General features: G+C 42.0%; 1 protein-coding gene and 1 long non-coding RNA gene across 2 annotated transcripts in view; one reads left to right on the top strand and one right to left on the bottom strand.

Annotated features, from left to right (window-relative positions):
• Positions 1-1,728: 1,728 nt before the first annotated feature.
• LOC142091494 (uncharacterized) overlaps positions 1,729-11,703 on the bottom strand; it is a 33,980-nt gene continuing 24,005 nt past the window's right edge. The window contains exon 4 of the long non-coding RNA XR_012676825.1: positions 1,729-1,797. This is a non-coding gene — a long non-coding RNA (uncharacterized LOC142091494). The remainder of the gene's footprint in view (positions 1,798-11,703) is intronic.
• The window catches only part of NR6A1 (nuclear receptor subfamily 6 group A member 1), an 83,081-nt gene continuing 77,950 nt past the window's right edge, over positions 6,573-11,703 (top strand). The window contains exon 1 of the mRNA XM_075170862.1: positions 6,573-11,481. Within this exon, the coding sequence (XP_075026963.1) occupies positions 11,361-11,481 (121 nt within the window). The 5' untranslated portion in view covers positions 6,573-11,360. The remainder of the gene's footprint in view (positions 11,482-11,703) is intronic.

Here is an 11,703-nt window from a genome sequence, read left to right as displayed (position 1 = left end):
AAAAGATTTGAAATGACCTTGAATCTAAAGCTGTCTTCAAGTAAATTTGACTTTTCTCCATTGCAAAAGAGGTTAGGTACAACGGTGTACTGTGTTTGGTAAAATGTTTCATGGCAGCCTTGGCTGAGCACTGAAGATCAGAAATAATCAGAATGCAGTTGAGGTGCAAAATGCCATGCAGTATGGCTGCAAATATCTCTCTAAAAAAAAAAAGTAGTAAAATGGGCTGTATGTAGAAATGTATTTAGAGAATAAAACTGCATGCACACACCTAACTGCTTGGAAACTTAATTTTTTTTTAGAGACTTACTATAAGGGTTTACCCTTATTACTTAATGAGAAATCCAGCTGGATATTTAATATCTGTTTTTAAAAACAAACTCCTTTTTCCATAGTCAGTGAAGGTACAGAGTTACTTGTCATTCCGTAAGTGTATGAATTTAAACAGCTTCAGCTCTACTGTCAAGAGAGTATCATTACTGTGGGCTGTTGCTCGCTATGCTAGCTCTGCAGCTTTCTTATGGACCTGGTGGTATCTCTGAGGTTTTTTCTTAGTTCAGTACTAGTCTGGTCTAAAATGATGTTGAAACCCTCTTTCTTAGACTCTTTTTGAGCTATTGCTTTTTTGGTAGAATCTTGATTATTAGGAATTTTGGAACTTTTTCGTATAAAAGTTGTCCTATTTGTCAGTAAGGAGGATAACACCTTGTAGCTCATAAAATGATAAACTGCTAGGGGTAAGCCATAATGTATACACCTATCTTTCTCCTCCCTCTCCTGGGAGGTTTGTATCCACTTCAATATCCATAGCTTAAAAAGGGAGGGTCTGCATGAACTAAGCTTAAGTGACATCTGGAGTGGAGCTGACTTAAGTGTGCTGTAGGTGTTCCCAGGCTTGTCTTGTGTAGCTTGGCCCTCTCCAGAGCACCAGGGCAGTGCTACAGCCGTTCTCATCTTATTCAGTCCACTAAAGATCAGGTCACACTGGGATTATTTTTTTCTTCAGTAGAGTAAGATGTTTTCAAGCTTGGCCGTGGTTTGTGGTTGGGGTGGGGGTGCAGTAGGCTCGTGCTCAAATGACAAGCCTTACCCCACGCTGCTGGCCAAGCAGAACACGGCCATCTGTGAAACGTGACAGTGATGAACAGCAGGGAGTGCCTAGGTGGGAGTGTTTTTATTCTGTTTTTAGAGTGATTAATTTCTAATTAACATATGAGGCGAGAACTCAGAGTCTCTGGTTCATAAGTATGAAGATGTCAAGTGTTGAGACAGTTGCCAGAGAAATAATATCAGGACAAATGTGGGCTGTGGTGGACTGCCGCGCTCCCTTTGCGAGGCTCTGCAGGGCAGGAGTCGTCCACCTCACGGCGCAAGCTTGGCAAGCGCTGCAGGAGCGGAGTAAGTGAGGGGAGGCTAAATCACTGCTGGAAGCTGGCAGAGCTGCTGGGTGCTTATCTGCCACTTTGTTTTATGGATTTTTTTTTTACTTTTTTATTAATTCAGTGGAGGTGTCTGAACCGAAACTATGCCAGTTGTCTGCAGCGACTTGTTCTGTTCCTTGTTTAAAGTTGAGAATACTGTCAAGAGGATGACTATATATTCTTGAGGGTGTATGTATAGTAGTTAATTGCCCTGCCCGTGTCTTGTCCTGCCTTGGCTGGCTGGTCTGAAGCCTCAAGGACTGACCCATGGGTCACGTCCCATTAATGCCACGGCCTGTGGAGAGGGAGCAGTCCTAACGAGAGCACTGCGGGATGCCTTCCCAAGGATTGCTGTGCTGGGTGCTGCAACATCCACCTGCAGAGCAACAGGAATACAAGCCCTTGATGGTTCTTATTACAGGGATTAAAAATTAAGCTACAACTTCAAAAGCATGTTAATATTTGTTGTGACTCTAATCAGCTGAAGTGCACTCTCCCTGCACTGAGAAGCTTTGCAGATGAGCGTGCTACAGGTCAGGTAGCTGGCAGGCTCACGTGGATCCCCAGCAGATACAATGAAGTACTGAATCTCTTTCCTCACCCACACACGAGACTAGCATCAGCCTGAATTGCCCCTCAAATGAAATGTTGCCTGACTTCTTTTAATTTGATTCACTGCCCATTGAAATCACTGGCTTTCTGTAGTGCTTGTTTTGTGCTTTAGCACGTCGAGGCTTTCAGGAGAGAGCGCGAGCATCTTATCACAAGCTCCTCGGCGTCAGTGATGATTTGTTTTTAAGTGGCTCACTGATGAAGTGTGTACGCTCCAGCTTTGCATGCTCCTGCTTGCTGCTGGGTAGCAGCGGAAGGGTGGCTGCCGTGGGTGTGCTGGCCCGGCGGGGTTTGGGTGTCGGGGTAGACCCGCGGGAGGTGGCTGCAGAGTGGCAGTGCCCTGTCCGGGGAGGGACGGGCAGAGGCTGCACCCAGGGCATGGGCAGGGCCTTACTTTCCTGAAGTGGATGGTGAGCAAGTTGTGTGCAGGTACAGAAGGGGAGGTACTGATACACTTTACATCTCCAGCTGTCAGTGCAGTGGGAGATGATTTACTGATGAGCTAATTCCTTTAAGCTGCATTTTTGATGCTGCATAAAAAATTGAATAGTAAATCACAGCTACTGAATGTTTACCCTGGTTTTGAAAAAAATGCTGATCTTTAAACACTTTTGTTTGCTTACCTAGTAGATTACTTAGCTTCAAAAGGAAGAATATAGATAGATTTCCCTTAGCAATGTAACAATTATTTTAGAATTATAAAACTTGTAATCATATGTCTTAAAACCCAAGATTAAAAAAAGCAGAATTGTACCCTGCCTTTTCATGGAAACAAGCAAAACATGAACTCCTGTGTTATTTTTATAAAGTTAGATTAAACTAGAATGAAAATTTCAGATTGCTCTTCAGAGCAACAATGTATACTAAATTCACTCCAAAATGACTTTCCCATTGAGAAGAATGGGAGCTTCCTTTACAGGCATTTTTTGTGTTTAAGGTAATTTTCTAGTACAACTAGAGACAAATATCCACAAATATCCAAATGTTAGGAATGATGCTTCTCTCCTGAAGAATATTTTCTAGCTGTCAAACTGTTTCTGATGTGCTTTTTAAGATGCTTAGATGTGTGTTACCACAATTAAAAGCTAATAAGAGATGTGGCATCCTGCAAAATGAGATTATAGCAGTAGACAGATGTGGCTGGAAGAAGCCCCAAAGAGAAAGGGAAATGTTTCTGCAGTTGCAAGCAGCAGGAGCTAATACCGTTTGCAAACATGGTAGACAGTAGGCAGAGGTAGGTGGGGGGGAAAGAATCAAATTTCCCTTGATTCTTGCCTGTATGTCATCCCCATCCCTGGGGGGCCAAATGCCTAATGTAAGCTTTTCACTCCAACAAAACCCAAGATACTGGTATTGGTAGGGCTGAAGGGGAAGTACTCCATGAGGCTGGAAGGCTGTAGATCACTGAATTTCATGAGCAAGATGCTTGGATCAATAATGGAAGGAAAACATTTTTAACAGGGTATAAAACTCCCATATTCCATAGCAGGCATTATAGTCATGGCAAGCTGCGACTGCGGTCTGGGTCCAGGTAACTGAAGTTGCAGCGTACCAGCCATTTTTGTATCTTGTTTTCAGGAGGGAGTGTAGGGTGCGTGCTGGTCTGGCTGACGGGAGCTCAGCTGAGCTGTGGTGCACGGTGCTGGCTCGTATCTGCTGCAAAGTGCCTGCTCTCGCTGCAGCATCGCCCCCAGCCTGGAAGCGCCTGCCCCGGTCACTGGGCATCCCAAGGCACGGGAAACTGCGGGTTGGTCCCTCTGCCTCTGAAGGACAGGTCATTTATTGCAGCCATTGGCATGAGCCACAAAACACTTTCAGGTGGCCTGTAGGAAATGAAGACCTCGCAAAAATGAAAGAGCAACAAGCACAGCTATACCCACACTGACAAATTAGATGTTAAGCTCATTCATTGATTTGGTCCTCATGTGATGTGCAGTGAGAGCTACAGCTCTGGTGATTGATTTATACAATACAGAATATATCGTATTTCTAAAACATGTCACTTCCATGTGCTGAACCATAAGACTTGTAGATTTAAATACAGAATGCCAGCAGTAGCTTTTATATGATAGTGAGCATATTTGCTGCAACCCAACCATCTCATTTCATAATTGAGCATTATAGGAATGTACTGTACCTAGGCAGTTGTAAAGCTTTTTCCCCTCTAATGCTGTTTTAATGTTGATTATACATTCAGTGGTTGATTTGGATGATTCACTCTTTCTGTGTACGTGTGGTAACAATGAGGAAACTTGTTTCAATGTGTAGTGCTTACACCTATTTTTCACATTCTAGGATTCTCTCGAGATCCTCCCACAGAGAACGATTCATCCACTAGTAAGTACTAGTTAGTCTTCTCATCTCCAGGCTAGTGCAGTGAGCCAAGTCCTCGTAGCCATTGGCAGTGTGTAGCTGAAGTCCATTAGAGTTAGAAGCTGTAATATTATCTCCACTAATTAAACTTTGAAGATAAATGCTGTTAAATTAATTAACCTTGAGGTTAGGGAAAAAAGCTGTTTTCAGACTTGCCACATGTCAATGCTTCTCCAGGATCCCAGTTTGTCAGTGCCATTCATGCACTAGCTGCTGAATTAAAAGGGCATGTTACCTGCTGTGTGGTGAAAAGGTCTATTTACAGAAGTGTTTCTAGCCTGACGCACTGGTTGGCATCTAGAACCACTCACCTCTGGGAACACTGTCTAATTTGCAGCATGATTTCTGGCATATTCTGTATGTCATAATGTGCTATTATTTATCAGTAGATGAGTATTAATCTGGGTTGATGTTAAGTCTTAAAAAATATCGGTGGCATCTGTACTCTTGTATAATATCAGTTAATTCTATTTTTTAATGTAGGTAATTCTAGTGGACTCAATAGATGGATTTTGCCATAGTGCTGGCCAACACTATCAGTGATCAAAAAGTAAATAAAGAATTTCCACAGATTTACAGAATGATTATGCAATTGATCTTTCAATATTGGAGTAGTCTGGGCTGCCTGGTAGGCAATGTCCTATTCAACCAAAATGTACTCCAGGTATAGAAGATGCCAAATTTCATGTCTAGGGACAAAGAAAGCATGCCTGTGGAATGGGGCATTGCGTGCTGAGAGTATTGGCTGTGAAACAGGTAGAGGTATTTATAAGTAAGTGCCTGTGGTTGCAATGCAGTAGCAAAAAGCACTAATGTGGTCCTTTGGAGGTTGAAAATAGGTCTGTTACGTTTACTGCCTAATACTGACAGTGCTGCATTGGAATGCTGATACTGTAATGCTGCGTAAAACCCTGGTATCTTAAAATATTGGGAATTGCCCAAAAACATTGAGGCAGCCTGATAGTCTGGGCTTATTCAGCTTATCAAAAGGATTGAGAGTAATTACACTGTTGAATTACAGCTGCAGAGATAATATCTTGGCTAGTTAAGAAGTTCCTGAAGAGAAGACCCAATATAAATATTCAGACTGCAAACTGAAGCTATGAATTAAAATTAAGAATACAATTTCAACTGAATATAACTTTTACTATTGGTTATTTGTTTTGTAGGCTTTTTTTGCCCTCGAGTCAGGATATAGTGCCTTTTAAAAACAGATAAGCCTTGTGAATAAGGGAAATACTGTATTCTGAAATCCTCATTTGTCTGTGATAATTGAATGCGAACATACGCTGCTTTACTGATGATCTGCCTCAGTGTTTAAAAGCCTGGCTTCTTCAGGAATTGTTTAGTATTTCAGAACATGTAATTTTGGTTCTGAATGAAACACTTGAAAGTGAAAGGAAATGTCACCAAAAGGTTGTAAAACATTTCAGTATTGATCTGTGGAGAAAGGTTAACATGAATCTCGATTTACAGGCAAAGAAACTAGATGTTTTAGTAAGACATGTTTTTAGGCTTCATTATTGTCGCTTCAGTCCCCTTCAATGAATACTCAGCACACCTCGTGGAGCTCTTCTGATGGCTTGCACTAAGGGACTGAATGTCACTTTTCATCTGGACATGCCTGGAGGCTTTCTTCATAATCATAATTATTTTTCTGAAAAGCTGTGCTTCTTGGCTATGTACTAAGTTTTCCCTTTCTGTAGCCTAAAAGTCTAAAATAAGATGCAAAATTTATATGAACCCCTTTTAGAGGAATGAGTTGGCTGCTGCAGTTGGCTGAGAGCAGCCCTAATGCACCTTGCAGTGACCAAGTGGAGCACTTCCCTCTGCACCACCCCGTTTTTCAGAAGAGCCTGCTAAATCTGCCGGGGAAGCAGAAGTGGTCAGCTCTGCGCACTGTTCCAGAAAACGCAGAAGGCTTCTGGAAATCTAGTCCATAATGTATGTGGTAAAGTTGATACCGCAGCAACATGCATCTCCTTTCTACTTTGATTTTTGTGTCTCAGGAGGCATTTCAGGAATCCTGTGACTTTTGATGGCATCAATAAATCAGATACCATGCCAACAGAATTTAACTGGAATGTAAACAGGCATTTAAAATAACAGTGTCTGAATAGTGTTTATTGAGGAATACAGTGCAGGTATAGCTCTTTAAGTGTGTGGAACATTAAACTGCTATGAATGTTTCCTTTCAGTTATGTTGGTAAGCAAGAACTGTGATTGTTTTCCATGAAATTAATGAAAATAATTCAAAATATTTATCATGAGGTGACCTTACTTCCCACTCCTCTTTCCAAACAGCATGTGTTTTCAGTGTTGAGGTGAGACAAGAAGCCCTACCCGATATAGGGGAAAGGGGAGGAATGTCTCTGTATAGTAAAATTTAGCTGATAAGAGATAATGAATCACCTTTAACTCAGCTCTGCTGAGTAGTAGCTGATCTGGGGAACTGCAGGCTGGTCAGCCTCATCTCAGTCCCTGGGAGGAGTATGGAGCAAATCTTCCTGGAAGATGTTTCCAGGCCCTTCAAGGGGACAGGAAGGTGACTGGGAACATTCACCATGGGTTTACCAAGGGGACATCATGCCTGACCAACCTCATTCCTTCTATGATGAAATGACTGGATCCCTGAATGAGGAGAGAGCGATTTTGTCATTAACCTTAACCTTAAGCAAGGCTTTTGATGCAGTGTCCCATATCCTTGTAGCCAAACTGGGCTACAAGGCAAATGTGGGTGAAAAACTAACTGTGCTATCTGGTTTAAAGGGTAGCAGTCAAGAGTTCAAAGATTAACTGGTGGCCAGTTATTTGGTGGTTGTCCTTGGGAGTCTATATTGGGGCCAAGACTAGCAATTCTATCAACCATCTGGATGATGGGATGGAGTACACTCATCAGACTTGCAGATGACACCAGATTGATACTTTGGAGGACACAGCTGCTATTCAGAAGGACCTCAGTAACCTGCAGGAAAGGGTTGAGTGAAACCTCAAAGTTAAACAGAGACGAATGTCAAGCCCTGCATCTAGAATGTAATAACCCTGTGCAACAGTACAGGCTGGGGAGCAGCTCTGCAGAAAGGATCTGGGGTCCTGGTGAACCTCATGAACGCGAGTCAGTAGGGTGTGCTTGTGGTGATGACAGCTCATTGCATGCTGGCTGGTGCATAGCCAGCAGGTTGAGCGAGGTGCTTATTCCCCTCTGGGACATGGCAGAGTCCCATCTGGAATACTCTGTGCAGTTCTGGGCCTCCCAGCAGAAGACAGGTTGAACTGAAGTAAGCCCACTGGAGGGCTGCTGAGATGGTTGGGGGCTGGAAGGCATGACAAATGCAGACAGGCTGAGGGAATTGCATTTGTTTAGCTTGGAGAAGAGGAGGCTAAGTGGGGATTACCTGGCAGTCTTCCAGTTCTTTAAAAGGACTATGGGAGAAAATGGAGCTAGACTCTTCAAAGGTACGTGGCAAAAGGCCAGTGTGCAATGATCATGAGTTGCAACAAAGGAAATTCCTACTGGACATTTTGGGAAGGGGGATAAAAACTTAGTCGAAGTGATGCGGCACTGGAACAGGTGTCCAGAGAGGTGATGGAGTCTCCATCATTGGAGACTTTCAAAGCTTGAGTGAACAGACTACTGACCAAGCTGATCCAACCTTGAAGCTAGGTCTGCTTCCAGTGCAAGATTCAACTAGGTGAGCTCTAGAGATGCCTTCCAACCTGAATTATTCAATAAAGGAAGTATAATTCTACTGAAAGGTTTCAAGGATGGTGTACCATCTCTTACCTGGAAGTTCTGATGCCTCAGTTTCAGCTTTGGGAGGGAGAAGTCTATAATCCTATGTTACATTATCTGCTTTTTTCCAAGGTCAGAATTCCTATTTTTAGCATGCGTATTTCAGAAATGTACTAAAATGTTATCCAACTTACTGAGATTTTACTATGCAAATGTACTTCTGTTTGCAGCCCCACAAGCACCACTGCATTTTTACCAGACAGATCCATCTGTGTGATTGATCTTCAGCAGGCTAGCAGCTGGGCAGAAGCAGTGGAAGATGCTGCAACTCACTAAATCAGCATGTTCTAATTATGCTGATCTTGGGTATCCCTGCATTTGTTCAGGGTACCATGTTTTACCTACTGTGCTCCTCTTGTATGTAAGGTGACAACCTTTGGGGAGGAGGTACCAAAACTCATGCACCAATATCTTCAAAGTCCAATGCTATGTCACAGGTTCAGGCTAAGTTCATTTCTAGGAGTAGCCCATATACCCCTTCAATTAGCATAATCAGGGACAAGGGCAGTCAAAGGTCAAGAGAAGTTCAAAATAGCATAACCTCTTTTTGCTAGTGTTCTGAAACGCTCCCAATCCTGCAAAGTTCTCCAAGCTGTCCTTGCCATCGTGTTTACTATACAGTTGTAAAAGTCAAAGAACAAGGCCTGGCTTGATACAAGGGAAGTTAGAAATTGAGTGGCTGAGAATAGGTAGCATTGTTGCTTAAAACAGGAGAAATAATTGATTTATGTTATGGTGGCCAATTAGGCTGTAAAGTGAGAAACTCTTAAAGAAACCCTGTGGCTTCAAGGGAGCTTTTTGCTCTGATTTCTGCTCAGCAAATAGGGGTACCCCAATAAAGGTCATCAGCTCCATGAGCTAAATTATTAATTCCTTTCATGCCACTCAGGGCTTGTAAACAGTATATAATACAAGAAAACAATTGGCACTGTTCACTTACTGGGCAGAGGAGAGGTCAGAGGGTAAATAGTTGTATTGGCAGCAGCTGTTCTTCATAGCTGAGTAGACTTTTGTCCTTTTCATCTTTTGGAGCAAACCAGTTTCCAAAATCTTAGCTGGTTGTTAATCCATATCTCCCCTCTCGTAGCTGAATTGTTTTGAGCAGTTTAATGTGTTACATGTAATTATGAAAATGAAAAAGGCTGGAGGGGAGGGTGAGGGGTATGGATAAGAGAACAAAACCAGCATTGCCATGTTTCATAAAGAGCTGTTTGAATTTTTTAATATTAATTTACATGGATGAGAGAAATTTTAAAATCTACTTATTCAAGGCAAGTTGTAAGATAACTGCTTGCACTTTTATATACTTTATTAAAAAAAATTTGAAGTATGATTTTGAGATTAATAGATTATAAGTACCTGTCTGCCAGTAGCACAGAAATGTAGAGGTGTTCCTACTCTTCTGGTATCGTAGACTTGCCATGTTCCGTGTCTGCATGGTCTGCGGGCTCTCGGCCAGCTGCTTGCTTTACAGCAGCACTTGACAGGACATTGAGGCAATTCTAGTAACTTCAAACTTGAACAACTGGACAGCTGTGACCGCACTGTTAGCCTTTGTGAACATATTAGAAATAGTAATTAAAATATATTATTTCAAGCATGAACTGAAGTTATCCTTTCTAAGTATAGGTAGGAAATACTGCTACACTTCTGTTTATAACCTTTAACACAGTATTATAGTGAAAAATCTACCATTACAGAACTTGAAAAATTTGCATCGGATCTCTCTAAATGCTTACCACTGAGAAATTTCTCTTCAGAAGGCACATGTATTATTTGGTTGCTTTTTGAGTGATACTTGATAAACTATTCCAGATGTTTGCAGGTGTAGCTTACTACCCTAAGAGACTGTCACTCCCACAATCGCTTCTCAAGTGGTGCGGACTGCTGCTGGCTGCGCGGAGCCTGCTCCTTGCCATCTGGCTGGCTTGTAGGGCAGTTGACCTCTTTTTGCCAGAGAGCAGCAGGTAACCTTTAAATGACCATCTGCTAATCTGTTACTTCAACCTTTCTGAAAGCTGAGTTGTGTTCAATACTGATATTTATACAAGCTAAATCTTACCGCTCTCAGAAGAATAAAAGTAACTTTAATGCTGCACTTACTTTTCAGGTTATTTTGGCTATATGTGAAAGCATATGTAGCTTTAAATAGGAAAAAATACACAACTCTTTCCAGGCATCTGAAATTGCTATAGTGCATACGAAGAATCTTTTTTACTTATAAAAATGTATATAGTGTATGACCTGCTAGCTCTTTCAAAGGGTTAGCAGTTCCCACATTACAGAGATTATATAATAAGGTGGAAAATTGGAAGATGCAAAACCAATTTTTTTCTCTAAGCGGATCAGAGACCTGAAAAAGGTCCTCCAGAGTGTCAGAAATGCTGCAGTGCAGCATGTTGCATGCAGCTGTCTGAACACTGGTGCAAGAACTGCAAGGAAGAGCCAAGTGAGATTACAAATGTTTAGATGTTCTGGGCAGTAAATGTCGTGATAATTGAATGGAGAACAGGATAGGAATAACTTAGGGCACTTCTGAATAGAACTGTCATTGTGTTTGTCACTGGTATTTAGCATGTTAAACTAAAGCTGCTAGCTTTGTGTAGCAACATGGAATAGGCTCCTACGCAAAGCGCTTGCTAGATGTGGCAGGAAAGCACAGCAGGAGGATTAAGTTAACGTAAGCGTGGTGCGATGTCTGCTCTTCACATTCTGTAAAAATGGTCTGCTAAAGCGTTTACATTTGTTTGTGGTTTGCCTAATTAGAGCAGAACTTTGCACTTTCCAGTGTAAACCGTGGTCTTGGGAAACTGCCTGCTGCCAAATAAATCGGAATTGTAAGAATGTGAAACACAGGATTTGGACCGACAGCAATCCCTGGCTGTGGGCTGAAGTTACGCTTCTGGGGCTGTATTCTGTGGTTAGGAATGTAAACTTGCAGTATGCATTTATTGGGTCTTAAAGCTAAATGGGAATTATATAATATATAATTATGTGGTATCTACTAGCATCAAAATGATGGAGACAGTGTGATTTGTTTGACTTGGGCATTTGTGATGATATGCTAAGAGTGAATGTGGTTCCTTGAGAGAGATCAAGCCCCAAAGAATGTATCTTTGTTTTACCTAATCTTAGGTTAAAACTGACTCTGTTCCTGGAAGATGGTTCCTTCCTGGTTTGGGTCCTGGAAAGCTGGGACCCTTCCCAAAATGCAGAGGGCATCTGGCATTTGGTTCAGATCACGCTTGACTTTGGCGTTTTTCGGTGGCAAAACATGGGAAGGTAGTTCTATTTCTTCTTTCAGCCGTTAGAAAATAATGCTTTTGGAGTGTCTTGTATTTAAAAACACTTGTTTCTGATACTGCTCCAGTTCAAATGCCAGCATTTTGCACGCCTTTGGAAGGGGATCTCTCTTTCTATCAAGAATCTTTTGAAGGTGCACTGATGGGAGATCATCATGTCCTTTCATTCCACAGTAACGTTCTGCTTACAAGTTGATACTGT

The sequence above is a fragment of the Calonectris borealis genome, chromosome 21, assembly GCF_964195595.1.
Source record: "Calonectris borealis chromosome 21, bCalBor7.hap1.2, whole genome shotgun sequence".
NCBI lineage: Eukaryota > Metazoa > Chordata > Aves > Procellariiformes > Procellariidae > Calonectris > Calonectris borealis.
This window is presented reverse-complemented; position numbering and strand designations above follow the sequence as displayed.